At 48.3% G+C, this 27,934-nt stretch overlaps 6 protein-coding genes across 13 annotated transcripts; 3 read left to right on the forward strand and 3 right to left on the reverse strand.

The window, feature by feature from the left end:
• The first annotated feature begins 746 nt into the window (after window positions 1-746).
• Window positions 747-8,212, forward strand: cdcp1a (CUB domain containing protein 1a). Its single transcript, XM_053887079.1, has 9 exons — window positions 747-931; window positions 1,434-1,643; window positions 1,717-2,079; window positions 2,146-2,517; window positions 3,544-3,741; window positions 3,995-4,363; window positions 4,544-4,900; window positions 4,964-5,051; window positions 5,120-8,212. Exons 1-9 carry the CDS (start codon window positions 868-870, stop codon window positions 5,544-5,546), a joined length of 2,448 nt encoding a protein of 815 aa, XP_053743054.1. The 5' UTR covers window positions 747-867; the 3' UTR covers window positions 5,547-8,212.
• Window positions 6,496-10,051, reverse strand: clec3ba (C-type lectin domain family 3, member Ba). 2 transcript variants are annotated; one of them, XM_053887091.1, is made up of 5 exons: window positions 9,949-10,051; window positions 9,643-9,882; window positions 7,412-7,591; window positions 7,254-7,352; window positions 6,496-7,070 (listed from the first exon to the last, which is right to left on the reverse strand). In XM_053887091.1, the coding sequence occupies exons 3-5, from the start codon at window positions 7,506-7,508 to the stop codon at window positions 6,670-6,672; spliced, it is 597 nt and encodes a 198-aa protein (XP_053743066.1). In that variant the 5' UTR covers window positions 7,509-7,591; window positions 9,643-9,882; window positions 9,949-10,051; the 3' UTR covers window positions 6,496-6,669. The 2 variants fall into 2 exon arrangements, with proteins under 2 accessions (XP_053743066.1, XP_053743065.1); XM_053887090.1 differs by having other exon boundaries at window positions 7,412-7,615.
• On the forward strand, window positions 8,492-10,196 carry LOC128771608 (speriolin-like protein). 2 transcript variants are annotated; one of them, XM_053887089.1, is made up of 4 exons: window positions 8,492-8,815; window positions 9,134-9,325; window positions 9,380-9,504; window positions 9,571-10,190. In XM_053887089.1, exons 1-4 carry the CDS (start codon window positions 8,650-8,652, stop codon window positions 9,895-9,897), a joined length of 810 nt encoding a protein of 269 aa, XP_053743064.1. In that variant the 5' UTR covers window positions 8,492-8,649; the 3' UTR covers window positions 9,898-10,190. The 2 variants fall into 2 exon arrangements, with proteins under 2 accessions (XP_053743064.1, XP_053743063.1); XM_053887088.1 differs by having other exon boundaries at window positions 9,134-9,504; window positions 9,571-10,196.
• Window positions 10,057-14,926, reverse strand: fez2a (fasciculation and elongation protein zeta 2a). 5 transcript variants are annotated; one of them, XR_008416651.1, is made up of 9 exons: window positions 13,676-14,923; window positions 12,834-12,942; window positions 12,566-12,682; window positions 12,377-12,509; window positions 11,665-12,071; window positions 11,512-11,587; window positions 11,385-11,450; window positions 10,402-10,674; window positions 10,057-10,218 (listed from the first exon to the last, which is right to left on the reverse strand). XR_008416651.1 is itself a non-coding variant. In XM_053887084.1 (9 exons), the coding sequence occupies exons 1-8, from the start codon at window positions 13,960-13,962 to the stop codon at window positions 11,285-11,287; spliced, it is 1,206 nt and encodes a 401-aa protein (XP_053743059.1). In that variant the 5' UTR covers window positions 13,963-14,926; the 3' UTR covers window positions 10,057-10,674; window positions 11,271-11,284. The 5 variants fall into 5 exon arrangements, 4 of the variants coding, with proteins under 4 accessions (XP_053743059.1, XP_053743060.1, XP_053743061.1 ...); XM_053887084.1 differs by adding an exon at window positions 11,271-11,295 and having other exon boundaries at window positions 10,057-10,674; window positions 13,676-14,926; XM_053887085.1 differs by having other exon boundaries at window positions 10,057-10,674; window positions 11,665-11,745; window positions 11,809-12,071; window positions 13,676-14,914.
• ubxn11 (UBX domain protein 11) lies at window positions 13,534-19,459 on the forward strand. The gene is made up of 14 exons (XM_053887082.1): window positions 13,534-14,913; window positions 14,976-15,079; window positions 15,139-15,179; window positions 15,241-15,321; window positions 15,388-15,488; window positions 15,551-15,602; window positions 15,846-15,925; window positions 15,987-16,259; window positions 16,323-16,400; window positions 16,454-16,577; window positions 16,643-16,740; window positions 16,858-16,928; window positions 17,782-17,931; window positions 17,989-19,459. The coding sequence occupies exons 2-14, from the start codon at window positions 15,009-15,011 to the stop codon at window positions 18,155-18,157; spliced, it is 1,389 nt and encodes a 462-aa protein (XP_053743057.1). The 5' UTR covers window positions 13,534-14,913; window positions 14,976-15,008; the 3' UTR covers window positions 18,158-19,459.
• Window positions 18,314-27,831, reverse strand: cep85 (centrosomal protein 85). Of its 2 annotated transcripts, XM_053887080.1 has the most exons (14): window positions 27,593-27,830; window positions 26,474-26,525; window positions 26,255-26,386; window positions 23,152-23,942; window positions 22,074-22,204; window positions 21,596-21,713; window positions 21,336-21,521; window positions 20,919-21,071; window positions 20,679-20,833; window positions 20,496-20,613; window positions 20,236-20,286; window positions 20,063-20,170; window positions 19,760-20,000; window positions 18,314-19,680 (listed from the first exon to the last, which is right to left on the reverse strand). In XM_053887080.1, the coding sequence occupies exons 2-14, from the start codon at window positions 26,508-26,510 to the stop codon at window positions 19,517-19,519; spliced, it is 2,385 nt and encodes a 794-aa protein (XP_053743055.1). In that variant the 5' UTR covers window positions 26,511-26,525; window positions 27,593-27,830; the 3' UTR covers window positions 18,314-19,516. The 2 variants fall into 2 exon arrangements, with proteins under 2 accessions (XP_053743055.1, XP_053743056.1); XM_053887081.1 differs by lacking the exon at window positions 26,474-26,525 and having other exon boundaries at window positions 27,593-27,831.
• Between the last annotated feature and the right edge of the window lie 103 nt (window positions 27,832-27,934).

Raw genomic sequence — 27,934 nt, forward strand, 5'->3', positions numbered from 1 at the left:
ATCCCAGCACAGACCAAACTTCATGCATCCATCATCTGAAGACGGTGTTTATTCGATCTCCATGTTACAGTATTGGAATCCAATGATGTGCAATGGCTTCTGAGATTTCTGGATCGGGTCTGGAGCTCAGAGATGAAAACATTCACTGGCTGACAGCCAGAAACCAGTCAGATCTGAACATTCACTTGAAAGATGTTGTCATTGATGTGGACAGAATTGGCAACTGAGATGCTTTATTATATGAACTTAAGCTCATTCATTCACTGGCTAATGAAGGGGAAATAATTTAAGGCACATCTCTACTCCATCCTCAAGCCTGAGCCCTCAAACTTGATCATACTGTGTGGTGTCGCACAGTATGATCAAGGTAGCAAACACGCAGTTACACTAAATTAATGTGTATAACCATTAGTAAACTACGTATTCATGTGTGGATTAGCAGAATATTAGCAAGTATTTAATCATTAAAGGTACTGATTAGCATCTTGTTGGCTCGTTCCCTTTAAACTACACCATAATTACTGATTATTACCTGTAACGGTGGAAATAATTCGTTTATTATTGAGTAATATGTGCTGCTCAATCAAAAAAGTGTTACCCAGTATAATTTATCAAGGAATTATACCACCATATTTACTCAACTTAAATGTGGGAACTGCTCTTTTTATTTTTTTAAACAAATACCGGAAATATATTTTCTTGATGCGGAAGTGACGGTCGTCTTACCTGTCGCTAGCCACGCCCCTCCTGGAGGTGAGCTGCACCCATGTTCGCATGAGCGCAGAAAGGAAGTTCCGATGTTTAACTGTGGGGAGAAACGGCTTGACATGTGAGTGAAGACGCGAGAAAATAGCGCAGAGTTGCGCCATGTTTTCCTCCGGAATCACAGCGACCGGCGTCCTGCTGTTCTCCCTCGTCTTCACGACCAGAGGTGCGTCACACTTTCTCATTCCACAGTTATTGTGACTGTCTGAAGACAAATGGTGAGAAATATTCATAAGAAAAGCCAACATTTTCCAGGTGTGTCTCGTGTGGTGTTCAACTGGCAGTCAGTACTACGTTTGATGTATGTTTTACAATTATTACTGTCGTCTTAAATGCCGAAATAGCGTGTTTTTGCCAGCTCTATGAATTGTTGATTTTATGTAGCGCGCCGGAGACAGGGAAAATAATACGTTCTTTCCGTATCACGTGACGATGAAGCCTCATATTTAGTCTTTGCTTGACTCTGTACTTTCAGTTCTTTTTAGACTAAACTGTGATGTCATCACCAAAGTGAGGGCTGTTGCTGTTGAATTCAGTTTCAAGGGCAACTTTGCAGTCCTCTCTCCATTCCTTCCTTCTCGTTCCTGTCCTGGAAGCTTTCAGTTTCGACATCACCTGGAGTGGTAACATTGTGACTAGCGTTAAGATAATATTTGATTTGTGTCCAGCTGTCCAGAGACTGACCGTCACCCCAGACAAAGACAGTGTTCTCAAAATCAGTCAGGCGAAGGGGTCGGCTTGTAAAGTGTGCTTCAGTATGGGACGCTCTCGAACGTGCAGCCTGGGTGACCAGATAAAAGACAGCGTGCCTGTCACAGTGGAGTTTCAGTGCTCCAGACCCCAAGATTTCTACGAGGTGGAAGTCATCCGAAACATCGGTAAAGTCCATTTCTAAACTATATGGTGATGTCATAGCGAGCAGTGATGGACGGACATTTTTCTCTCCGGCAGAATGTACGACGCAGTCCTGCAAGGGCCACATTCAGACGGACTTTCCAGCTTCACGTTCCTTTCAGGAGTTTAACCGCAAGTTCACCTGGAACCTGAGAGCCACGGCACCGAAAGCCATCCAAGTGTCCTTCACCAAGCTGGGCGTGAGGCAGGTCAGCCCCCTGATTTCCTGTCCAGACAAACACACGTTTACACTGGGGGCCGTGCAGAGGACAGGCAATGTGATGATTGGCAGATACTGTGTCGGGGGCACCACCCAAAGCGCTCAGATTCTGAGTCAGGGTCGCTTTTCTCTGGATGTTCCTGCGAGCCAGGAGCTCCAGACCCACCGGTTTGATGTGTCCGTTGGCGAGGAGATCAAGTGTGAGTTCACGTCCCTTGATGTTTATTTGTCGTTGAATATCAGACTGCAACTTTCTCTTCCTCCAGCTCTCGCAAAGATTACAGTGACTTTACCGCCTGGGACTTCGTCCTCTGAGCTGTTCTCGCCGAACTACCCAGAGAGTTTTCCTGACGACGATGTGATGGAGTGGCATTTTGCGGTCTCAGACAAACAGCAGGCACTGGTGGAGTTTCAGGAGCTGGTGCAGCCCCGCTGTGTCAAGAAACAAACTGCCGTCGAGTACCACTGCAGAGGCAGAGGGGCGCTGGTGCTGAGGCTGACGGATCCCCCTCCGGTCCAGAGCCAGGGGAACTTCTCTCTGACGCTGAGGAACTGCGAGATGGACAGAAGCCAAGCTGGTTTTCCAGGATTATCCCTGAAGATCAAGGTGTCGGTCTCGACCGCCAGGAGTCCTCGAGGTCAGTGGAACGTTTGTGATTCTGTGACCTCCAGAGGTCCAGGGGCCACATACGGCCCTCAGCCTCTGTTCATGCATGGTAATAAATATATTGTGCGTTAATCATTCATTACTTCTCAAATTCTAAATAGAAACTCATTGGTTATTTTTAGGTCTTTATTTCCCTTTTAAATGTGATACTTCCGGTTTTATTCATCCAAAATAAATAATTTAAAAATAATTTAAAAATACCTTGAAACAAAGTAAATGTATGTTTTATGTTGTTTTCAAGAGCGTCCTATATTTATGATTTATATTGAGAATCCTGAATTAAAATAAAATGTGAAATTTCAATTGAAAAGTTAAAATCCTAAAACAATATTTTAGGCATATAATGTCCGGGTGTGATTTCACGTTCCTGTTTATCAGTACTGAAGTAAAATTTAAGTGACGAGTTATATGAATGTAACGAGCCCTCACTCTAGCCTCAACATATAATTAGCTTGAATTGAATCCAGAGTTGAAACACTGAAGCAAATCTTCTGACCTGAGAGGAGGTCAAAGACGTATGTAGCATAAAGGAAACTCTGAATATCAAAATATGTTTCATAAAAACATTCTTCTGCCTTATACTTGATGTGTTTTCAGTTCTTAATTCATATTTCAATCGACGTTCTTGGTAATTACATTTTAGTTCAGCCTTTACTTCAGAGCCATTTGTGTTTTGTTGTAACTCAACAAGTAGTTACTGTGTCTTATTGGTGAGATGAAGGTGGTCTGAGGAAGCAACTGGCTTGGTGGTGGTGAACAGCGCTGCTGTCGTGGTCAGACAGCAGAAGAGGAGCCGTGTGAAGCTTGACTCCTGTCAGCAGTGTGGGCTGGTCTGGCTCTGGCGTCAGTGTGAGCAATCCTGCCTGTGACGTGTGGTGGAGCCTGAGGCTGCAGTTTTGGGATGTTTCCTCATCGCTGATTCATGTCAGACACCGTTGGGAGTCGTGTTGCGCTGAGTCACCTGCGCGCCACTGACTCACTCTCCTGTGATCTCCAGTCTCCTGCAACGTTGACCTGAGGAAGTCGGGGGGCTTTTCCCTCCATGTCGACAAGTTGAGGCCAAACTCCGGGTGCGTGATGACAATGGACTCAGTGTTGAAGGAGAAGATCACAGTGCCGACGAACGGCGCCGCTCAGCTGTCGTTCCAGGACTGTCCACCTGAAGAGCTGCGAGTCACTTCCTCGAGAGTCATTGGTGAATATGGTTTCATTCATCTCAAGTATTTGTGAGGCACATCATGACAAGCTTCACTGTACGCTTCACTTCTTGAGGGCGTTTCCTAAAGACCTGAGCGACTGGAGTCTGTCTCAGCAGGACAACTCTTTCTTCTTCTGCACTTGATCTTTTTCCAAACCGATTCTCTTTTCCTTCACACCATTTGAAGGTTCTAGACCTCAGTGTTGAAGGTGAGCTCATGAAGAAACTAATGGTCTTCACGCTTCCTCAGACTGTGCTCAACTGAAGGACTGCCTGAAGATGCCCATCCCGCTCGCTGTGCCTTTTCTTGCCACCTGCCTCCCCGCCCCTCTGACTGGTGCCTCCTGGACCCTCCGGCCGCCCCAGCACGGCACTGTGGAGCTGACCTCGCCTGTCACACCACTGAGGCAGTCCCTCCCCGGCCAGACGTGCAACGACACCCTCTTTGATGTGTCGGAGGAAACCGGGGATACGGTGGGCCACTTCTGTCCTCACGGCTCCATTCAGAAAATCCAGGTCCACAGCAGCGTGGTGTTCTCCCTCACCACAGTCGGGGGTAAAGCGCTGAAGCCCTCGTCCAAGCCGGTGCTCACTGTCGTGATGAAGGGAGAGATATCGGGTAAGTTAGTCAGGCTTTCAGGAGCAGTCCATCTTCTTCCTTCGACATTACCTCCATGTAGGTCCTCCTCGATGGTCGCCTTCCTGTTCTTGGTCTCTCTCCTCTCCTCCTGTCTCCTATGAGGCTCCTCTCTAAGGTCACAGTCAAATGAAGAGATGATCATGTCCTCTTGATCCGCAGACAGATACATCTTCACCGTGACCCCGAAGAAGAACACCACCGTCTCTCTGGCGACTCCAGGATGGCCCAAGGGAATGAGGTCCTACGCCACTGTGTCCTGGCTCATCTCGGTGCCCAACAACATGGAGGCCCACGTCATGTTCGCCAACATCAACCAGCCCAAGTGCAGCAACCGCCACACCAACATCCGCGTGCAAAGGATCGGCCGGCGGGAGGAGGACTACAGCCGGCGGGAGGACGAGGAGGCCGAGGACCAGATCAGAGTCCCCGCCAGCTTCTTCCTCAACATGTCCAACTGCATGCCGGAGAGCCGAGAGTTCAGCGTGCTGAGCAGGATCACTCTGCACAGGACCAAGAGTAGGTCTCACTCCATCAGCCTTCCAAAACACTGCTTTTCATTTGCTTGTTTCTCCCGCTCAGACCTCATGCTGACCACCATCCTGAGTGTGGTGGCCGCTCTCTTGGTGGTTTTCACCGCCGTGCTGGTGGTTGTCTGCGTGGTGATACGGTGAGTGAAGCCACCACACCTGAGGCATCAACGGAGCGGCTGTGTCAACCTCCTATGTGTCATTGAAGGAAAAAGAAGAAGCAGCTGGCTCATCAGGTCTCCATCTATAATCCAAATGGCACCAGCTTTCTGCCGGGAGAGAACCTGTCGCGGCCCACGGAGGAGAACGAGTACCACATTTACGACTCCATCGAGGACACGCTGGTCTACACACACCTGCTGAAGAAAGGGGCTGAGATGGGCATGTACGGCGAGGTTGAAACCCAGGAGCCCTTCACCAGGCACTCGGACTCGCAGAAGCCGCTGGTCCCTAAAGACTCCAGGGACCAGGACATGGATGTGGGTGAATATCAGGAGTTTCCCTTCCCAAACACAAAGGCTCCTCCGCTCCCTAACCGGCCTCTGAGTCGGCCGATGGTGGACAACGAGATCTACCACAGCAGCGAGCCCGAGGGAGGCGAAAGAATTGGGCCTCGACAGGAAGGAGGAGACTGAGTGTGGGTCATGTCCACGGTTGGAAATGCTTGTGCTTCTCGTTCGCTCTCCAGAAATCTGGCAGGAGGAGAGGAAGTCTGTTGTGCGCCTGACCTTTTAGCGCTGCAAGGTTGTACATGTTTCTGTGCCTGAAAAGGTGTTTGCGTTTGGTGAGGTTTGAGCTGGAAATATCAAGTTATGAACTCATGGAGTTGAACTGGAGCTCCAAGTTAGAGACTGTCCATGTTGTGTTTTGGTTTGAAATGTTTGGCTTTAATGGATCCACTGTGCATCACTGAGCTCATCGTGGTCCAAAGTTTGAAGCTAATGGCCCTACTTCCTGTTGGGTTGTGGGTTTGTTCGAGTGCTGAGCGGAAAGTTCCACAGTAATTGGTGGGTTTAATGGGTGGTTGTTTCTGCTGTGTGTTTTTGAAACCTCACAAATGTGTGGCCTCCTACAGCATGTTGTGCACCAGAGACTGAACGTTGTTGATGTTTAGATGGATTTCAAAGCTTATCATTTGGCTTATCATTTGAACTTTTCGTTTCTTTGCAGCATGCATCATTTTAATATTGTTCCGAGCCGTGTACACTAGAGGGAGACTTAGACTCTTAAGATGAGATTTTTTTAACGCTTGAAGGTTGGGCAACACTGTGAATTCCCATCTTTCAGCCTTTTTGTTTGTTTTTACAAGTTGTGAAATGAGAACGGAGGAGGTCTCTATGGAAACTCTGATGAGTGACTCGATTCATGCACAGAAACTGGTTTGGATGATTAAAAGTATGTGGGTGGAGATACAATCTCAACGCTTGAAGTTTCCTCTCGGCGAGTAAATGGCTCAAGATATTTGTTGTTTTCATATCAGTGCTTGTTTTCTGGGAACACATCTGCCACCTCTCACGAGGTGGCACAAACGAATTTTGTGTTTTATTCAGATGAGACTATATTCTCATGAGGACTTTTTATCTACACTGCTTTCCATTCCAATGATGTCACACTCTGTGAGATTTATTGATTCAAAGAACAGGCACAGGGCAGATTACTCGAGGCAACATAGCAGAAGCGGTGGTATAGTTGTTCATTTTCAGGCTATTGTGCGTGTGTTGCTGCCACTACGTGGTGTTTCTTCAGCTGACGCTACTCTCAGACGATGTTGAACTCACACACTGAGGCCTTCTCTGCTCGGCAGCTCTCGTCGAACCACTTGCCGTTCGCAGTGGTGGAGAGGACGCCGCAGTTCTGGCTGCGACCTCCGTCCGGCTGCGTGGTGACCTCCGTCTCCCAGTTCTTGAAGCGCAGGTCGGAGCCGGACTGGTCCAGCCACTTGCCCTCAGTCACCATGTCGTTGATGCCCAGCCAGATGTGCTCCTCGGGGCCAATGCTCTGGCGGACATAGCTGTACAGCTGGTCGTTTTCCTCCCCCGAAACCGGGGTGCTCAGGCTCCCTCCTTTAGCCATACAGTCATCATTGGCTGCATGGAAGGACTTCTTCACCGGATCCACCAGGAAGCACTTGCCCAGGATCTTCATTCCTCTCAGGCACACTGGAGGGAGAGAAGGAAGCTTAACTCCTTCCAGTCAGACCTCAAAGCAGGCCGATCGTGCTCAGAAGTTGTGAACATGCAAGGTGGACCCATGAGCTACAGGTCCTGTTAGTGTGTGACCATCAACGCCTCCAGCATCTCTGGAGGTCATATGTGTGTGAGGTGAAATAAACCATGACAAACCTGTTTGCAGAGCCTGCAGCTCCTTCATCGCCGTCAGCTCTTGTTCTATCTCACCGACCTTTTTCTTCAGCTCCTCAATGGCAGCGTTATTGCCAGAGTCTGATTGAGAGAATATAGATTGGTTTGGAAAGTAAAAGGGTGAAACCTGGTTGTTCTACCTTTCTTGCTGTTTTTCTTCCTGGTGGAAGCCTGCTGGAGGGAGCAGTGTGCCAGTAACAGGCAGCAGAGGACCAGGTAAATCCGCCTTGCAGCCATAACGTTCGTCAGGAGAAGCAGGTCCGACTGAAAGAGCTCCGAAGCACCGCTCCTCTGATGTATCGCCGCGTGAAGTGGCGTCGCTGAGTGGAATTAGGAAATCTTATCTGAGAGAAAGCAAATGTTTTGCAGATGTTTTACACCCATTTGGTTGTTGAAATGTGGAGGGGAGCAGGACGGGGAGCAGCATTTCAGCGTTGAAGACAAGCATGAGTCTGGATCCAGATGTCCACAGATGCCAGGGGCACCAACAGGGTCACAGCTATTACCCCAAAATGGTCCAAACAAGTGACACGTTCAGTGAGGAGTCAACTGTATGCATGATGAGTGCAAGTCAGCCAATGTGGTGAAAGGTCAACTTTGGTGTTCTACATGCCAGAGGTTGGAGGTTTTGGGGTTTCTCTGCAGTCACTCATCTGGTTTTGATCACAGCTGGGAAAACTACAGTTGACACTTGAGAGAGCTTTATGTAATGAAGAATCATTGATCAAACACGCTGATTTGGATGTCTGGAAGTATGAGAGCAACAACTTCTCCATCCAGATGCAAGTAAATCCAGCCTCGCACAAGGAGATCTTTTTACTTGTCATTTTTTGTTCTGTTTATTTCTAGTGTTGATTCTGTTGTAGCTGAGCCTGTCTTTAATGTTTCATGTTTGTATTTGATGTCATCAATGTCTGAGTTCTGCCGTAACAGCCCGAACCCCCTGTGGTTGGAAGAAGAAACAGTAAAGACAATAATCGAATCGAAATAATCGAAACTCAGATCGGATCCAAATCAGTCTGATAACTGATGGACAAGCAAACATGTTTCAAATAATTATTTTACTCTATACATGCATATAGTTTTTTTTATATTCTTGAGCTGGCGTCTAAAGCTAATATAAACAGGAAATGACGTCAGGTGGACAATGAAAGCGTTTTAACACATAAAAGCCCTTTTCGTTTTTTCTACATCAAAGATCGAGAAGGAAATAAATGGAAGCTTCCAATTATAGCAAATAATACTATATCAAAACAATTGGATGCTGGACCGGTTTAGACGTATTTCTATTCTAGCCTGGAGTGAGGGGACGGAGTGACGTCCGTGGAACTATTTGGCCAACAAATAAGGCAAACTAGTTGGTGGTTAAATGAATTAAATGGATAAAATCAATTTGGAGCAAACGCTGGCTACACTGGTGGCTAAAAATCAGCAACTGCAGCAGGAGAATGATCGCATGCAGAATTCAATGTTTAACTTGTTTAGAGAAAACTCCGAGCTCAAAGCCAGGATCCAGTGCAAAGACAGCTTGCGCAAGTCGATGGGTAACCGATCTCAAGTTTGACGTTAGTGACTCTACTGGCTAGGTTTTAGGACTGCAGTGGGTTCATGTCGAAAAGAAACTCACAAAGCCATTATTTAAAAACTGAATTTGAGATTAAGTGAAGCCTCTTTTTAGAGTTAAGTTTGTCAATAATTAACAATAAGGTGTTTGGTCCAAACCTGGTTTGGTTAAACTAATAACCAGCTATATTGATCGACAGTTATTTCCGGTATTGAAACTTAAATTTGTTGAGATTTTAGCAATGGACTTGATCCCTGAATCCAAGGCGCAGTCAGATTTGTTTTCTGCTCAATGCAAGGAAAGAACGTTTCCCTGCTGTGGCCGAGCAGCTGCAACGAAAGCCAGTTCAGACGCCACCTGAAGCAGAGCGCGTGTGAACAGCGCACCTCCTCTCCCATCGACATCCACTCTTTCGTCCTGTCCTACTCCATGCCCAGAGATCCCAGCGCCAAAGCCGAGAGCGAGTGTGACGCAGACGGGAGTGGCACAGGTGCGTCTGCTCTCAGCCACCTCTATAGTCCACCGAACTCCATGTCTCTTGCAGAGGAACACCGGCTGATCGGAGAAATTGCCTACCAGCTGGATCAGAGAATTCTGGGTGGCATCTTCCAAGGCCGCAAAAGGCGCTACGGCTACTCACTAATCAATATCGAGAACAAGATCAGAGAGGTGAGGCTCGTCTCTCGCTGAAGGCCTTCAGATGCAGGTGGTGATTTGCATCATGATTTGTGGCAGGTGAGCACCAACATCCTGACGGGGGTCGTGGATAAAGGTTACCAGCTTCACCTGACTGTGCGCTACCATCACCTGATGAAGCAGCTGAGCCAGCTCGGCTACAAGACCTCCCTTCATCCGTCCTTCTCGGAGATCATCGTCAACACCTACGGCATCCTGGTGGAGCAGCGCACCGAAGCCCAGCAGATAGAGCACAACGACCCGGTCTTCCTCAGGAAGTTCATCAAGAAGAACGCGCCGGAGAAGTTCCAGAAAGATCTGATCATCCTGCTCAACTGCCTTTGTTTCTTAGCCGAGAAGGATGGTTTGCCTCTGATGATGTGGTAGAGCAGTAAATAAAGAATCCTCCAGAACATTCACATTAGATGAGCTACTCACTGGTGACCTTCACTCCGGGGTCAGATGGTTGGTGGGATGCTCACATGAAGGACCGTCCTGTGTCAGGACTGGATGGAACCCCTCCCGAAGGAGCACTCAAACCCCAAATATTCAAACACATATGCAGTTTATTTCAGTTGGATATTTACAAAATAAATATCATGTACGAAGGATTCTGTCTTCATTTTCAACGTACAAAAGTTTGAGGCGAAGGCGAAAGGCAGCTTGAGAGGAAACACGCCTCATGCCACTCGGATCCACAGATGTAGCCTTGAAGTACAGTGTGGAGGTCAAAGGTCAGTCCAGTGCATAGTTAGCTGTTAAACAGATCAGTGCAAAAGTTTCCAAAACAAATCCTTGAGGATCATGAGAAGGAATGTTTTTCAAATTTCTAACTTTGACTTCTTCAAAATAAAGTGTCTCTTTATGACAATCAATAATTCAGAGCTCTACCTGTAGCTGTGACCGGGACTCTGCACTTAAGGCGATTGCACTTCAGGTCAGCATCCTCATCACCGCGCGTCAATAAATGGGGCTTTTTTTTGTTTATCAAACCAATGATCCGCTGACAATGATGTAACACCTAACGCGTGATGCTTGAAGAATGACTCACAACAGAAATATAACTTAAATCAGAATAATACAGTAAGTGCGCTTCATATTGCTTCTTCTTCCTGGAGCTGTGGAGGTCTGCAGCGCCCTCTGCAGCTCACGTGGGGCACAGCACTGTAATGACACGACAGAGACGGATTAACGGGATTGAAAACGGAAGATAAAACGAAAACATAAAAACACAGGGAGAAGCAACGGGAGAAAGAAACGACTGACAAATACAAATTATGCAACATGTAAGTTAATAAATACAACTCCACAGCAGGTTGAAGCAGCACTTTAGAGGATTTAAAATAATGGTTTTCATTTGATTAGAAGAGTATATACAGCTAAATTAAAGCAAAAATAGGCATTGCATTGTGTTTTTTGCTGTGACATGATTTATTTGTTAATCCCTAATAAGTACTTTATGGAGTAGTCATTTAATGCTGCATTGTCAGTGTATAACATTGATTTGTTCTTCATATTACAGCAGCCCAAACAGCAGAAAATAGCCCTGCAGTGCCACTGCAAGTGAGTGGAGGCGTCATTTTAGCCGTGTTGGATAACCACTAAAGCGCTAATCTCATCTACTCTCTAATCTAATCTGGACGTGGCAGTGAATCACGGTGATCTTGACTGAACCATGCTGCACTGGAAAGGAAGGTGGAAGGAGCACTTCTTCCCACTGTGAGCACAAACACCACCACCACAGCACCGGTGTCACAAACCTGCGCGTCGGCGGTCACACCAGAGCTAGCGGGGGTCGCAGAGCACAGAGTCATTTCAGTTAAGACTGGAGTGTGATTTCAGTTAAGACTCGAGCGCAGCGGTTAGAAAATCACCTTTGAGAATGTAGTCTGTCAGGAGACCAGGCACCTTGTCGCTGTCATCCCTCATCGCGTGGAGAACTAGGAGTCAAATGAGACTTCAGGTTGGTTTGCCGGGGGGCTGGCGGCAGCTGATACCTACTCTTGGTCAGGATCTGCAGGTCCTCGAGAGACGGAGGGTGTCCTTTCTTCTCGTACGGGATAACCGTGGTCAAATACTGAGGACATCAGAGAGGACGCTGGCTGAATTAAACACACTCAGGAGGAACAGAGGCAGGAAGAAGGAAGAGGGAACCTGTCTTTCACTGCAGGTGTTTCCGAAAGTTTGTCGAAAGCTGTTTTGAATAACAGAAGATAATCCCTCCATACTGAAGCGCTGGAGAACAGCAGAGGAAGGTGAGGAGGAGATGAGCTGAAGAGAAGAGCTGAGCTCACTCACAGATCCATGAGTCTTCTCAGCCTGCGATGAGCTGGTGCCTCCTCCTTTCAGCTTCTTCTTCTTCTTCATCATCTCCCTGTGCTCCTTCTGTCGGTTCTGGATGTCGATGAGCGCGGAGATGAAGCTGTTCTTCACTTCCTTCTCAAAGTCCAGCTCGTCCCTGAGTGCCAGCTGCTGCACCAGCTCCTCGGAAAACCTCCGGATGGCCGCCTCCGTCTCCTCCAGACGCTCATTCAGCTCTGCCACGCTCAGCGTCTTCACCCCTGCAGAAGAGGAAACCAGGCTTTCTGTGGCATGAACCTCTTAATCTCAATCCCGCTTTCATCTCCAAACTGTCTAATCTGCTCAGTCATGCAATGTTCTGATTAAACTATTTTTATCATGTTTTTTTCACTGATATTAATGGCTGGTTTGAAGGTTCTGATGCTCAAGGGCTCTATGACGGTGACCACCAGAGCAAGCTATTTCCTTGTGGTGAAGACCTACGCTAAGGTTTTCAGGGGAGGATCCTTACCAGATGTTGATTCTAAGAGAAGAAAAGGTCAGAACCCTGTGGGGAAATACTCACTGTCCTGGAAGTCAGGGCTGAAGCTCAGCTGCTGCACGTCCATGGAGAACATGGACAGGTCTGTCTGTGGGGGAAGCTGCTCCTCCGTCACCTCAGCAGAGTCCTGCATCATCTCCTCCAGCTCCTCGATCACCTTCAAACAACCCAGCCAGTGAGCACCAGCTCAGACCCTGGGAGGGAGAAACCGACCTGCTCTGCTGTGAACAGCGGCTCGTCCGACAGACTGGAGACGATGATGGAGTGCATGTCCAGCTGCTCCCGCAGCTCCTCGTCATCGGACTGATCGGCCTCGCCGTCGCTCGGTCTCTGGGCGGAAGATCAGAGCAGGGGGAGGGAAGCGCTTATAACACCGGCATATAATGAATATTTGAGAGATAAACTGATTAGATTTAGAAAAAGGAGGGTGCTGGGCCACTGGAAGTGGGGCAGCGGAGGAGGGAGGGGCGGCAACACTCACTGCTTTCTCCCGGAGGTTGAATGAGGTGATGTGAAGGGAGTGAGTCCGGGACTGCAACCAGTCCACGGGCATGACACGGCCGTAGTTGTTGGTCAGCTGGGTCCAGATCCTGCCAGGAAACCAGAGGGCAAGGGTCATCAGTGACACACTCACGGTGTCATCAGCTTTCCTCGACCAGCTTATCTCACCAGCGCAGCCATCGCTCGCGCTGTTGACCACACACTGAAGTGTAGTGGCCGAGCATCATGTTAGCATTGAAGAAGACCATAAATAACCACTGTATTCAATTGACTCAGCTTGGTGTTGTTGGTCTCTAACACCACAGTGTGAGGCAGGTTATGTGCTGTACCAGGGCCCAAGGATGTCTATCATTATGGTGCACAACCACTCACGCACACCCGCGCCACCGTATGGGAGGAAACTGGAGGTTAGATGACGACACTGATTGTCTGCCGGTGAAAGTCCACGCATGTCCAGCAACGGAATGAACCCTCCCAGGGCCGTGAAGCCGGTTAAAATGTGAATGTAATTCTGCTACTTTATCTATTGTACATGTAGTCTGGAATGTGGGTTCGATTATTCTAGTGCGCGTGTCGAGAGAAGCGAAAAGTTACCGTCAGTTCTGAGTGGAACTCGTTATTACCGTAGTGTACACTAATGTGCGCAGCAGCATATCAACCACCGCTTTCTTTTTAAACCATTTACGGCTGTTTTTCGGTCAAAGTGGCAGCCTTTATGCTCGCTTCCATAAAGGATCCGACTAGTGCGACTAGTGTGCATCGAGTGTTTCGGACACACATCCCGTCGTGGACCGGGACCCTGAAGGCCACGCCGACACTCACTCGTCTCCCTCCAGCAGCGACTCCTCCGCGGTCACCTGAACGCTGCTGTCCGGCTGAGCCTCGACGTTTTGGAAGCAAGTCGCCAACCTTTCGTCGAATTCAGTCGCCAGGTCCCCTAGAGGCGTGAAGTCCTGGTCCTCCGCTGAAGAACAGTCTGCGAGCCTGGACCGTCCACCATCGTCCAGAAGAAGCGCGGCCGCCTCCGCGGACAGATGGCCTTTCAAATCCACGCTTAACACCCCCGCCGACGGCCATTCCTGCTCCAAATGTGTCGCCGGTGCCGCCATGGCCCGGCTCAGTCTAGGCGAACCGGGTCCGCGACAGAGCCTCGGCGGGACCGACAGGCCCGAGCATCCTCCTCGTCAACAGAAGATTCGCTCCCACCAGAAGAGGGCAGTGTTCCTCCGTTGACTGTATATTTCTATTTAATTTGGCTACAATCGACAACCAAATCATAAGAAATCTACGCTCACGGTAATATTTTCTTTAGTGTATAATGAAATATGTTATGAGAAAATTATTGCTTCACAATTAATAATGTAAAACAGCGCCCTCTGTAGACCAAGAGGCGAAACACATCACTGAAGGAAGCGTCTCGTTACTACTGGCAACCAATAAACGTGAGTAAACTGCGCGATCGATTTCAGAGATCCAGCCTTAAGCCAGCACCAATTCAGTTTCAAAAAGGTAAGCAACAGCTCAAATATTCCACCTCCGGCTGCCACAATTCAATACTACATTGAATATAGAGTCCAATACGGGGTAAACATCTCACCTTTCCCCCAAATGTTGTCCCTTTATTGCTAATTATTATATTAAATCTCTCGCCTAAAGGAAGGTTTTTCTGAAACACACAACGGAAGAATTTATCCTTACTCTAAACACCTTTCTTGACTGTCTTACTTGGGGAGTTAAAAAAGAACAGGGCCAGATAACAAACTAAGTCCCCTCGTAGATCATAAAGGCCAGTGTCAACAATAAAGACACATGAATGTTGTCCATTGTTACAGCTCTTAAGTTGGGTGCTTAAGTTGGCACAACAGTAGGAGGCCATGTGTAAGAGGCTGCCAGTAAATAGGTTGATTTAAACTCAGTGGCGGGTGATGCATCTAAAGTGTCTCACCAGCAAGAGATAGAAGTCGCTGCTTCCTAAACATGAGTTCAACCGTCTGCTGTGATGCAACATGTGATGGAAGAAAGGTGTAGAAGAGGCAGCTTGAAGCGTACGGTACACAAAGGTATACGATGGAAGGAAGTTGACTCTTAAATAAGATGGATGTTGATTAATTTCTGTTGATAGAAATAGGGTGTTGGAGAAGAAAACTGCTGAGTCATGAGTTCCCCTCTGACCATGCTGAAGAAGACGAAGCGCTCCCCGCTGCAGGGGACCCTGAGCGAGCCACGGTACGTCAACCAAAGTGCCAACGTGAGAGGATGGTGACAGTAACTGTTCTGATGTGCAGGTGCAGACCAAATGTTGCCTTCAGGAAAGACCCATCGTCAGGTAGGACCGCAGAACTCACAGAACACAGGTCACAGGTTCAAACTCACCTCTCTCGCTGAAGCTTCAGAGTGTCAGTCAGATGATGGTCCTCAGAGTCCTCAGTGCACAGAAGCTGCCTCCACCACCTCAAACCCGTCCGGAGGTGAGTCCTGGAGTGGATGTCTTTTCTCCCGTCACGATCCTTCACATTGGCTCACCCTCTCACCAGATGCCCGGCAGAGCGACTTCGATCTGATGTCTGCCATGATGCAGCAGGTGATCCTGCTGGAGAAGAGAGTGTGGAGCCAGGAGGAGGAGCTGCAGCGGAAGGTGGACACCAACATACACAAAGTCACACCTGAAAATAACCTTCCCTTTCTGTCACTCCAAAGGACAGAAAGATTGCACTGCTGGAGGGAAAGCTGGCGGAATGGGAACAGTCAGGTGACCAGGCCAGACATGGACGTTCTGCTTTCTTCTACAGGTCAAAGTTCAGGGGTGATTCAGATAGACAGGCCTTTTGGCTCCGCTCTTTTTCATCATAACCATGAAGCAAAGAGAAGAGTCCTCAGCCAGGGACCTGGAGTGACCTCTGGATTGTCTCATTAATGGTCCACTACTCCCACCGCCGAGACTGCAGGTCCCATAATGCACTGCAACAGTTGTAGCCATTGTTGTTGTGTGCAGATGCTGCCCGTGAAGAAACCAACAAGGAAGACCTGGAGGAGAAGTGCCAGCGACTGCAGGATCAGGTCGCTCAGATGGAGGTATAGTCCTCGTGCTTCCAAGGTTGTCGGCCGAGGTGTGAATCTGCGTTCCGTTGGGCAGAGCGTTCTGAGCGAGTTTGGTCTGATCTGGCTGGGAGAGCCCCGAGACTCTGAGGTCAGCGTCGAGGTCAAGGACTTCTCCATGGACTTTGACCTGGTGTTGGAGCGAGTCAAGGAGCTGAACGTCCTGGCCGGGGAGGAGCAGACTTTTATACAACGCACCTCCACCGGGGCGCAGCTGGGGAGGGTCGACCCGGTTCCCCTCCGACTCTACAGCAATGGAATCATCATGTGCGACGGGCCCTTTCGCTCGTTCCAGGAGCCCAGCGCACAGGTTGTCTCCACGATCACGTGAGCGGGTGAGCGGGTGCTTCATGAGACCTCTCTGTGTCCGCAGTGGTGCATGCTGGACATCATGGAGGGCTACTTCCCCTCGGAGCTGCAGGAGCAGTTCCCAGACGGTGTTCCTTTTGAGGTGCGCGCCCCCCTTCTCTGTGGAGTCATGTGACTGACACGCTCTCTCCTCAGGTGTACGACCACAGAGAGGAAGAATTCAACCTGGACCCACTGTGGCTCAGGTTTCCTGGAGACGGACAGACTGTACTTGGAGAGAGAGTTGAGTCCACGAAGCCAGCCTGCTGCCATTCACTCGGTTGGTCCTTTCATTCGCCACTCGCTGCCGGCCCTCTTCACATGTGCTTTTGCTCCGGCTCCCAGGAAGGAAGCCAAAGCTGAACTGGAACATCCTTCCTAAAGTGATGATCAGAGCTGGTGAGCTCTATGAAATCAGAGACTCCGTCACAGCAAGCCTGCTGGTACAGTTGCGCTATTGATCAGTGACTCCCTGCTGTTATCCGCGGGGCCGCGTCCTCACTTGGTCGTGAAAGCACATCCTTTCTTTCGTTCTTCAAGAGGACTGTCTTTATTTGTAGGGGCTTTCTGGAGCCTGCAGTGACTCTCTGATCCTGGTTGAAACGAAAGCACTGCAGTCTATGAAGGAGAGGTAATGTGACCGTTGTTCTGAAACCATGGTCTTTAAGCAATGCACAATGAACAACTAAAACATATGTATTTTTAATGAAGTGTAATAGTTGTGTAAATGGTTTACAAAAATAGGCTTTAAGTAAGATGTAAAGAGGGAAATTGATGCCGTAATTCTGAAAGAAAAAGGTTTTATTTAACAACGTAGTAGATGTAGGATTACAGTATATGGTAATAATAATTATTAATTTTAATGATATTCTTAAAATAGAAGCGAAGCAAACGTCAAAATGACAAAACATGCAAAATTTGCGGTTAAAATGAAAAGCCTTCACCGCTAGCTTATTAGCTATTAACCCAGGACACATAACTTTGATTTATTGAAGTAATTGTCTTTGTCCTGTACGTGTCATTTTGGGTTTCATGTCGTGGGCTTTTATTTTTGATACGAGTTAAAAAAAAAAAACGGACAGAAAATGTTTTAGTTTTAATTGGCTTAGCAGTTAGCACCTTAGCCTCAATGTTTTCTTTTAAACAGCTCATATAAACCAGATCAAATTGGAATTTTGTATGAGATGGAAAAATGACGAGCTCAAGTTCACATTTAAATTGTCCATGAACCGTAAAATATTTGCTATATATAAGAAGCCCAGACTCAAGCCCGACAGCCTCCTTGGCTGTTTGGGATTGAAGTGGCTCTGGACTAAATCTCCAGCACACTACAGGATGTAAACACTGATTAAAGTTCTGGTTTAGTGGCGGCTGCTTATCGAGATAAAGGAGATTATTTCATCCACTGCGCTGTAAAAATAGGTCAGCGTGGGCAGCAGCACTTTCTTGAGAAGTTTGTAGTTTTTATTCTCGTCTCTTGACAGGCTGCAGACCTCCACCTGCGAGCGCGCCGGCCCCGCCCTCGGTGAGGTCACTCTCAAGGTGAGGTCAGAGGATGGAGAGAACACGTACCTGCTGAAGATGAGCCTCTCAGAAACAGTGGCAGACATCCGGCGATATCTGGACCAGCATCGGTGAGACCCTGTCTTCCGAGGTTCTCCCTCCAAATTCACACAGTTGTTTCTCTGCAGGGGGGAGGGAGCTCAGAAGTATGACATCATCAGTGCCAACCCACGCTGCTGTTATGACGACTCCTGGACGCTGCAGTCAAGTGGGCTGACCAGAAACTTGACCCTGATTCTGAGGAGGAGGACCTCACCAGCTGGACCCAAACAGAAGCGGCGGGGGGGGCTCATGTGACGGACAGTCATCAGTCCTGGCCCAGTAAAGGCTCACGATCACTCTGTCTGGCGTCACTTGAAAATGGGTCATGCATTTGACTTCAACTACTAATCCACTGCAGGGATCTCCCACTCTCTGGCCTCGCCCCACCGGCAGGACGGAGGGAAGGAGAGCCTCCTGAGAAGAACCAAGCCTCATGACCAGAACCGGAGCACAAACCCGTTCAAAACAAGTCAAAGTTGAAAATCTTTATTTCTAAAATATGCAAAAACGACAAAGTATGAAAATATAAACATCTTTTCCCTTTTGCAAAACATTTGAGATGGTAAGGCATGCGAGCTGGACGTTCCAAAAGAGGTGTTGTGCTCGTTCACAGGTCCCGTGAAATGAAAGTTGCGGTACAAAAGACAGTCTTGCATATTTTGCCACAGGCGGAATCCCTTGCTTCAACTGTGGAGAGTCCAGGTTTCCCCACGTGGCTTCATTTGCATACAGAGGAAATCAATTCTGCCGAACACCAACATGACTTCAGGGGGACCAGCCGACCCCTCCGTCATCCAACCACACCCCATAGGACCTTCAGACACTCACAGAAGTATTACAGAAATATGTTATAGAACACTTTTCGTTGTCAATGCAAACAAAAATAAATAATACTGTCGGTCAAATTGTTAAAGCCAATCAGCCATTACAAACCTGAAACATACAGAACATAGCGAGTCACTGTCTGACTGGGAAGCTGCGATAGGCCCTGCGTTTCCTACATTCAGAGTCAGGGAATGTCTCGGCTATTCTACCGGGCCGACGCGCTGAGAGACGTGTTCCGGAGGAGGCCGGCGCTCGCGGCCCTCAGAGGTTGCAGCGAATGGTGAGACGAAGGCACAAGTTGGTGTCGGGAGCAGGAAGACGCACTCAGACATTCACGCTGGCCGAGATTCTTTGGTTAGGGCTGTGCAAGAGCACTGGTTTGGTTTCCAAATCCTCCCTCCGGCCAGTCTAAACCCTATGGTACACTTTTCCACCATTTCAAATAATGGCGCAACAAAGGTCCTTAAATACTTCAGTTGATTGTCAACCACTTCTCAAAAAAAAAACTCCCCTGAGGAGGGAAGTCTGAATAAATTAAGCACAAGGGTCACAAAGGTCTAAGACTGTTTGGTAAAAGATCACAGGTCATCACTGTCGAACACAATCTGGAGGATCAAGTAATGGAGGTTGCTTTCGGTTAGCCCTTGGACTGAAATAGACCAACTCACCAGGGGACGGGGAGCTAGAGGAGGGAGAACCACTTGGGCTTTCCTTTGTCCTCCTTTTAAGAAAATTAAAATCCAGTCCTGACATTCATTAAAGAGGCTTGAGAGAGATTCTTAAAGGGTCTCACTGGGTGATGCAGTTGTCCCCCATGTCCTGTGCGTAACGGTCCAGAATGGCGTTACGCAGCTCCTCCACGTCTCGTCTCAGCTGCTGCGCTTCCACCAGCTTCTTCTGCAGAACCTCCGGGCTCATCCAGTCCTCGTGCTGCTCCGGAACAGGTGGGGGCGCTGGGGAGCAACAAGTCAGGTCAGGGGTGAGAAATGCACAGAGGTAATGTCAGGACACCAAGGGAAGCGAGAGGCTCACAGGTGAGGCCCAGCAGCAGGGACAGGTTGGGGTCCTGGCCCTGAGCTCTCTGGGTCAGGATGCTGCACAGCGAGCGCAGGTCACTCAGGCAGGAAGCCATTTCCGTGTGAAGCTTCTGAGTCAGCCGAGCTCCGGCCGGCTGCAGGGCGGAGGCGGCCTGGTTGCTGTTCTGCTCCGAGTCACTCATCTGCTCCTGCAGCGTCAGATTCTGCTCCATCAGCTCCTGGTTCTGGGCCGACAGCTGAAGACACGGGCTTGAGTCAGTCCATTCGCTGCTGAATTATAGATCATGTGGAGGCTCACCTCCTTCATGGCGGCACGGAGCTCCGACACTTTCTGCTCTTTGGACAGCACCTCCTCTCTGAGAGCCTGAGAGCTGCTCTCTTCCTGTGAGATCTGCTCTTTCAGAGTCTGAGGAGCACAAACACCCCGTCACCTGGCCGACCACAGCAACACACACACCCACCCACACACACCTGAATCTGAGAGCCAAACTGCTCCATCATCCGGTGCTGCTTTTCAATAACCTGCAACAAAAATAACCATTTTAAAAGGCTGAAAAATAGATTGTATGAAACTTTAATCATTATAAAGCGAGTCCTGCTTCAGCTGCAGCACGTGTATCAAACAACAACCTCAGTGTTTACACAGTGACATATCAAGTCCAAATAACCTAACATTCACTTCTGGTTCCGACACACGAGTTCCCCTTCAGTTGTGTGGCTCAGAAACACACCTTTTTCAGCTTATGCTGCTCCTCCTTCAGGCTTCCGTTCTCTCCTCTGAGCTTCTCCATGTCCAGTGTGGGCAGCCGTGCACCGTCCTCCAGACCCTGCTGCACCCGCTGCTGCATGCTGATGCACATGAGCGTCAAAGATCAGTTTCATCTTGTCTCTAAGAAGTGAAGACATCAACGTACTCTGTGATGGTGGTTAGCAGGTCTCGCTCTCGTCGTTTCTGCTCCTCCAGCAGGGCCACTTTCTCCCTGAGCTGTGCGCGCGTCACCTCCAGAGAGGCCTCCAGCTCTTTCACCTTCTCCTGCAGCTGAGCCGCCCGCTGCTCTGCCTCCTGGAGCTTATACAACACACAAGAGAGGCCATTTCAAACATGTTCCAGATGAGCTCGGAGGTACGAAAGCCCTCGCTCATCTGTGTCCAACCTGCTTGTTCTGGCTCTGGTAGTCCTCCAAGGTTGGCAGGTCGGCCAGGTAGCGCTCCAAAGTCTCGATGCGCTGCTGGTTCTCCCTCTTCTGCTCGGCCTCCTTCTGACACTTCTTCTTCAGGTTGCTTATGTGTTTGTCTCGACTCCGGATCTGCACAAACAGTCATTGTGGTGAAAGGTCACGCAGCTTGAGAGGAACAGAAGTGTTCTGTGTGACACAAACGGTTGAGTCATGTTTGTGCTTCAGAGAAACAGGCACCAGTCTTTCTTTCAACTTCCTCGTTCAGAGAAACTTTCCCTCTTCAGGAGGCTTTCTACATTCGCCTACTCTTTCCTCTAAGGCTCTGAATTAGAGATCTGAGGCTCATCTTCTGCTCGGTGGTTTGTCAAGTTTCAAAACATTGTGTGCACCAACCCTCTCTTCCTGTTTCTTCATCTCCTCTGTGTGCCGCTCACACGTCTCCTTCAGGCTGTCAGTCAGCCGCCGTGTTTCCGCCTCGACTGCGCCCAGTCTGCGCTCAGCCTCTGCTTTCTCCAGTGCCGCGCAGTCAGTGCGCTCGGCAAACTGTGCCCTGAGGAAGGCGTTCTCTCTCTGAGCTTCCTGTGAAGTCAACAGAGGATCCCATGTCGGTATATCCCGTCCATCACGCAGGCGGTTCTCAACTCGTTTCTCACCTGCAGGCGGAGCATGTACATGTCGCCGTATGATGCTCCTCTTCCCAGTAGAGCCCCGTGGACTTGGAGCTCACTCTCTCTCAGGCGCTGCTCCAGCTGAGTCATGTGCTGCTTTTGCCTGCACCGGGACGACAACAAGGGTTTCGACACAAATGAGTCATTGACTGACATCCTATGATAAGCCCCCCACCTCGAGACGCATCATCACTGGCAGCTAACCACAGCAGACGGCAATGTTTCACCGCTTTTCTCGGGTAGAATATCAAGTACAGAGACTGGCTTAGGACACACACCATTAATGACTCGGTACAGCAGACACACACATCTCTTGGATATGAATGTTACCATTGCTCCATTCTTGAAACACGCCAGACCAAAGCTCAGGGTAGACTTACTCTCTCACACAAGCTGGACCAGCAGGCGACCCCGAGCCCTCAGTTCTGTACAGCACCCCAATAACAGACGGTTCAAGACTCACCGCTCGATGATGAGTTCCTTCTCCTTCAGCAGACTCTCGCTGGCTTTCACCAGAGCGTCCCACTTGCCAGACTCGGAGTGCACGGCCGCCGGGTACATGGACGTGTACTGAGCCACTCCAGCATTCATCAACTGTGTGAAGGAAATAATGGAGCCGTTGCGTAAGGTCACCAGACACCATGACGAGTGGAAAGGCTTCTACATTTAGAGCATTTGATTTTAAATACATGCAATGTTGCCATCACCGGATGCTTTGGTTGGCACGTGTGCAAGCGGGGTTGATGAAAACAACGGTAAAAATAGGTGTCGTACATGACGCTCTCACCGCCAGCAAGTGGAGCTAATATTACAGCTGCCAGCACAGGATGGAGAGATGTTTTTTTAACATGAATGAAGTGTGAAAAATAAAAGTTCAGTATGGAACTTGGACTCTACGATACACTCCACTCTCTTATTAGCAACATGTAGTGAAGTGGCAAGGGTGGCAGGCTGCTGGTTAGCCAGGATTAAATGGCAGACTATGTAGTCGCTCGCCATAAATGTGAAAGAAGGCTCAACTATAGAGTGATGGGAAGTGCACCCTCACAGGCAGAGACACAGCTTGAATTTTCTTAAACGTTGAACTGAAAACAGAGATGACTGTGCCAAAGTCACTGAGCTCATTGTGGTTCTGGATTTTGTGGAGCCAAGGTCGCTATTGTTTTTGCAGTGATGAAATATGTGAGGAAGCCCCGCCCGATTTCAAAACCACCCAGCCCCCTGGATTAGTTTTTGTTCAGCACATTCAGAGTCAACATTCACACTGAAACCAGAAACTGAGAAATCCCTCCAGTTGTGCTCCACAATCTTTACTATTTGTTATCCAGATGGAACATTACATTTAGTTATTTCAAAGTTAATGAGTTTGGGTGAATGGGTGATTTTGATCATTTCTTATTGATTTATTTATCACAACTCGTAACATGCTTTCTACTGAACAGAAAAGAAACCTCTCTCAGCTTGAACAATCCACATTTTGCTTTAGAAGGTTGATTATAAACAACTCAAGTAAACACAATGACTGGCTTCTTCAGACTCACCTGCATCTGTTCCACCTGCATGCGTAAGCTCTCCAGCTGCTGCTTGTGTTGATGTTGCTGCTGCCAACTGGACAGTTCGCCACACCGGTCCTGCCGCATTGATTCAAAACCCTTGGAGCCGGTATGTTCCCGCAGCAGAGCTTGGGTCTGCAGGCTAAGAGGACTTGCATAAACTCCGGTGGATCCAGCAGCACCAGGCTGACCAGCCCTGTGACTGGAGAGTTCTGAGGAGCCTGGAACTCCAGGTATTGCTTCAGGCAGGACTTTATACTGGCGGTCCATGCCTCCCCTGTAGGGATCAGACACACAGTCTGGGCCGTCTCTAATCCCTGACGTCTGTAACCGGAGTCTTACATCAGGACACAACCCCCCCAGCAGGGCCGACTGATTTAGCGTAGGTTCCATGGCCGGGGTGTCGAACCTCTGGCTTTCATCCACCCGAGTGAAATCAGCAGGGTAAAGTGAGTGATCCAGTCCGTTGACCAGGCTTCGATAGCGGCTCAAGCAGTCCGGCTTCGACCCTATGGGCTCACTACCCATGCCAGTCGGAACGTCCAAATTGGGGGACGATGCTGATTTGGAGAGCGAGGAAGACTTGGATGTGGAGCCACTTGGTGTCCTGGAACCAGAAGAAGTCCTCTGACCCTCTGAGGAGAGGGAATCCTCCTGGATCCCCGAATGAGGCTTGGTGGCCAGGGATCCGGCCGTGGATGGCATGACATGAGCAGTGGGGATGGGGATCTGACTGCGGATGGGCTGGAATGAGGGGCTGCTGCTGGAACTGCGGAAATCTGAAAGGAGAGGGATGAATGACGCCACACGAATTACCTCGCTGTTCCATATTCATTTGTAGACTTTGAAACATCCCAAAATATCTGAAACACTACTGCAGGCAATTTCCTCTGCTCTCAGAAGCTGGGGATCGAGTGTGGCCTACTTTGTTGCTGAGCCTTCACCAATGACAGCACTGAGTCTGTCTGACTCAGCCACGGGGGCGACACACTGATGAACACTAAATCAAAATTGACTGCACACCAAGAGGACACACGCCGATTAATAGTTAGATCATAGCCTCCTGATGTCTTCAATGAGGTGGGTGTTAAGAGTTTGGTCTGCTGTTTCTGGAGGCAAAACATAGTAAGACAGTCGAGTCAGAATTGTTGAGATGACAACTTTCACTTGCAGCAGGATTTGTGTCTGTGTTTCCTAACAGACCTCCCTCTCCTGGGGTCAGGTGGATTTCTGAATTTCTGAGGTAGGTGCAACAAAGATCATCATAAGCCAGTAAATATTACATAAACCATTTACTATCTTTTAGCATTGTAAATAAGGCACTAAAATGTCGAGAGAGGTGGATGGGCAAGTTTCACTTCCAGCATGAACAACTTTCAAATGTGGACTCTCTAAACATGGTGCACAAACAACCAATAAAATAAAGCATGCCGTACATACTGGATACCTAACCGATAATTACAGCCCTCTCTAACTACCAGACACCTCTACTTGTCAAAACAACCCCAGTTACATAACTGATTTCAACATTACAGACCTGCGGGACCTGCTGCAGTCTTGAAACCAGGCGATCACTCCAACGCAACAGACGTGCCATTAGTGGCTGAAGCATTTTTGTAACGCTGATCTGAGGCGAGCAGAGCAGCTGAACAATCGAAAGCACGAGTCATTTCTCAGGCTGTGAAGAGTGACAGCGCTGCAGCGAACAGGCCGGAGGATTGAGGACTGTATTGTCCTCCAAAAGCTGAACCAGTCTGTACCAGGATCTCAGCAAACACATACACACAGGAAAGGTTAGGAGTATTTATAGACCACCTCTCATGTTACAGACTGATCTGTGGTTGCCGCTTATTTAAGCACCTTGCCCCCTCCTGCTGGAGGACACATCACACGTGTGTACATCAACAGTTGAAGACTGAAGCGGACACTTCACTTCCCTGGGTAACTCACTGCAATATCTTCAATATAAAAATAAAGGGGGGGGAAAAGGGCTTGAATACAAAAGAAGCACATGCTTTCAAGGAGAAAATATGAAAGAGGCCTTCAGGCATTCTGACTCATGACCAGCTAGAACAAGTCTTAACTCCTCTGCAGGAATAATGACAAGACATGATGATGTTTGCACATGAGCTATCACCTGTTGAAACTGCATTACGCTAAATAAAAAAGAGAAAATAGTTGAGCACTGACATCTAGGATATGTTAAATGCTGTGTGTGTGCTAACTGCCTGCAACAGGTCATTACTGTGGCTAAATTAGGCTTTAATTACCCAGTTGCTGGGCTGAGCTGAAGTGCCAGGAAGACGACGCACCACAACTTATAAACTACATAACACACACGGTCATTAGAGGCACTTGGTATTCTCAGAGGTTCAAGAGCACTACTCTAAAACACACTGCATAGTGAACCAAAACACACTAGAAAGAAAGGAGCGCACGTCGTCCACGTTGTTGAAACCATGAGCTTTTAAACACAGCGCAGGAGAACTATTTTCATGAACGCAGCTTCAGTTCTCCTTGGAATGTTGTCGCTCAGCTGAGCCAAATCTGCAGTGTTCCAGGTTTTACACATGAAACCAGACACCTCAAGCAACAACAGGGAGGAACCGAATAACCATCAGCATGACTAAGATGATTATCTCCTTCCAGATTTTCGTCCAAAATAAACATTTCCAGGTGAGCACTGCTGAGACATAAGGGGACATTCTTGACTGAAGGCCCAGAAACATTTTGGCTGCAGCTCAGGTATTTGTTGAACTAATGCCTTCGCCCATTCACTAAAGTCTTACACAACATTTTTATTAGCTTCACCACCTAATTGTAAATATTGACACTTCATCGTGTGCTGAAGCTCTGAAGCTAATTAGCACTTCTATCTTACCCACCGGCTACAGAAAATGTTAACCCTTCTCTCCTCTGTGAAAACTTTCATTGTAATTCCAGTGTACCGGAATATCACTTGTTCAAGGCTTTCTACGTACATGTTTCAATAATAACCATTTAATCTCGGTAAGACTATATTAAACATTGTACCAGAGAACGTTTGAAAAAGAACAACAATCAAACCACAGGCAAAACAACAAAAGGTCACCTTCTGTACTGTCCGATGCTGAGGTACCGATGCCGGTGTCTCCACTGTCCGATGTTCCAGGACGGCGGCCAAAACGGCTTTGGAACTTCTCTGACACAGCTGGTGTCTGCCACTCCATGTCAGCAAACCGAGCTAAGGTGCAAGTGAAAGAGCACAATAACAAACTGTTTATTACACAACAGCAGGGTCGTTTAGATTCTAACAACAAAGTCAACGTACCAGCCGGTTTAGAATCAAATCTCTGTGAGGTTGCCATTCCATACAATGTCACCTGATGGAGAGGTGCATTAATTTAGACCAGCATGACCAAACAATACAAATAATTTTGGTGATTGATTTTGTCTTCCTCCCTTGTGACGCACCAAACCAGGTCTCATAAGGTTCGAGATAATTTAGGAAACAAGCCGCAGGGTTCACCAAAAGGTTCCCAAGTTAATCCCAAATCTGGCACTCTTTTACATGAACAACTACTATGGGGAAATGTGTACGTTTTCTGCTTTCAAGACTTGAACAACTTGAACAAGGCCATCATCAGGGGACTGTTTCCTACTATTGCCTGTGAACACCACTGGGTAAGCATTGGTCTGGCAACAACGCCACTGCATTTTTGGTCAGACATGGAGACTCGAGTAGTTGAAAGAAGACGACTGTAAGTAAAATCGAACACGCAACATTAGCTGCATTAATCCCTAAAACAATTAAACAGGAGCAATTTTCTTCTCGGGTAGAACTCCAAGACTAATCGTATTACTTCCTTGCCGGACAGCATTATGTTCTGGACAACAAAGGCGCAGGGGTCAAGAACAGCTGTTCCCTGGTTGCTCCATCTTTTCTCGACCAGAGACCTCGGCTGACTTCAACAAACACAAATAACACGCGTGGTTCCGTTACATAAGCCGTTATTCAAACATGAACACCCCCGGCAGGCTTCGGGGGGCCCAAGCCAAATTGAGGACACGTATTTCTAATACTTATTAAAGGATGAACCGTGTCAGCAGTATGGTTGTTACCAACTAAGCCGATCCTCGTCATTAGCTCTTAGACTGGCGATCCGCTCATCTCCTGTTGTGATGTTCCAAGTTTAGAAATCCGTGTGAAAAGATTGTGAGTAGACAGAATCGCTTGTTTTGCGGTACCAGTGATCTACCATCACTTCAAGCCCGCTGCTGCAGAACACCGTTAACGGTTCGACTTAATCCGGAACAAATCTGTTTCCGTTTAACGAGCTAGCTAGCGGCTAACCGAACCTTGTCGCGCACAAGTTTCACGTTCAGAGAGCTAAGACCTAGCGAACAAAGCATGAGGCAGACATACGAGGTGTGTACGAGGACGTGCTACCTTTCTCCATGCATTAAACCCGGGATAAATCTCAGTTCCAGGATGGAAGTCGAATGTGCTGCTGTTGTTCCGCTGACCGCGAGCTCGTCTCTGACGACGGCAGACAACCCAGCGGAGATGCAGGGCGCGCTTGTTTCGCCTTACAGCGCCGCCCGCTGAACACGTACTCAAAGACTCGCTTTGTCACGAAAGTGTCTGAGAAGAAAAGAAGAAAAAACTCAAAGGACTCCTCTGTGGTCTTATTCCCAATCGAAGGAATAAAGAATTTAAAAATTCCGAAAAAGTATTGACACTTCATTGAAGACAACGTGTCACGTGACACGATTTACCCGCAGTAAAGCA

The sequence above is a fragment of the Synchiropus splendidus genome, chromosome 15 (genome assembly GCF_027744825.2).
Source record: "Synchiropus splendidus isolate RoL2022-P1 chromosome 15, RoL_Sspl_1.0, whole genome shotgun sequence".
In the NCBI taxonomy this organism is placed as follows: Eukaryota; Metazoa; Chordata; class Actinopteri; order Syngnathiformes; family Callionymidae; genus Synchiropus; species Synchiropus splendidus.

Coding starts and splice junctions, on each gene's coding strand:
- cdcp1a (XM_053887079.1), top strand. CDS start 868: ATGTTTTCCTCCGGAATCACAGCGACCGGCGTCCTGCTGTTCTCCCTC. Junction 3,742..3,994: donor CACTTCCTCGAGAGTCATTG/GTGAATATGGTT, acceptor ACGCTTCCTCAG/ACTGTGCTCAACTGAAGGAC. Junction 5,052..5,119: donor GTTGTCTGCGTGGTGATACG/GTGAGTGAAGCC, acceptor GTGTCATTGAAG/GAAAAAGAAGAAGCAGCTGG.
- clec3ba (XM_053887091.1), bottom strand. CDS start 7,508: ATGGCTGCAAGGCGGATTTACCTGGTCCTCTGCTGCCTGTTACTGGCA. Junction 7,353..7,411: donor GAAGAAAAACAGCAAGAAAG/GTAGAACAACCA, acceptor TCTCTCAATCAG/ACTCTGGCAATAACGCTGCC. Junction 7,071..7,253: donor GCTGCAGGCTCTGCAAACAG/GTTTGTCATGGT, acceptor CTCTCCCTCCAG/TGTGCCTGAGAGGAATGAAG.
- LOC128771608 (XM_053887088.1), top strand. CDS start 8,650: ATGGATAAAATCAATTTGGAGCAAACGCTGGCTACACTGGTGGCTAAA. Junction 8,816..9,133: donor CAGCTTGCGCAAGTCGATGG/GTAACCGATCTC, acceptor GCTCAATGCAAG/GAAAGAACGTTTCCCTGCTG. Junction 9,505..9,570: donor TCGAGAACAAGATCAGAGAG/GTGAGGCTCGTC, acceptor GATTTGTGGCAG/GTGAGCACCAACATCCTGAC.
- fez2a (XM_053887083.1), bottom strand. CDS start 13,962: ATGGCGGCACCGGCGACACATTTGGAGCAGGAATGGCCGTCGGCGGGG. Junction 12,943..13,675: donor TCGCTGCTGGAGGGAGACGA/GTGAGTGTCGGC, acceptor GTTTCCTGGCAG/GATCTGGACCCAGCTGACCA. Junction 12,683..12,833: donor TCAACCTCCGGGAGAAAGCA/GTGAGTGTTGCC, acceptor TCTTCCGCCCAG/AGACCGAGCGACGGCGAGGC.
- ubxn11 (XM_053887082.1), top strand. CDS start 15,009: ATGAGTTCCCCTCTGACCATGCTGAAGAAGACGAAGCGCTCCCCGCTG. Junction 15,603..15,845: donor GGCGGAATGGGAACAGTCAG/GTGACCAGGCCA, acceptor TGTTGTGTGCAG/ATGCTGCCCGTGAAGAAACC. Junction 16,401..16,453: donor CAGACGGTGTTCCTTTTGAG/GTGCGCGCCCCC, acceptor CTCTCTCCTCAG/GTGTACGACCACAGAGAGGA.
- cep85 (XM_053887080.1), bottom strand. CDS start 26,510: ATGGCAACCTCACAGAGATTTGATTCTAAACCGGCTG. Junction 21,714..22,073: donor AAGGAACTCATCATCGAGCG/GTGAGTCTTGAA, acceptor GTCCCGGTGCAG/GCAAAAGCAGCACATGACTC. Junction 19,681..19,759: donor CCTGCTGCTGGGCCTCACCT/GTGAGCCTCTCG, acceptor GTTGCTCCCCAG/CGCCCCCACCTGTTCCGGAG.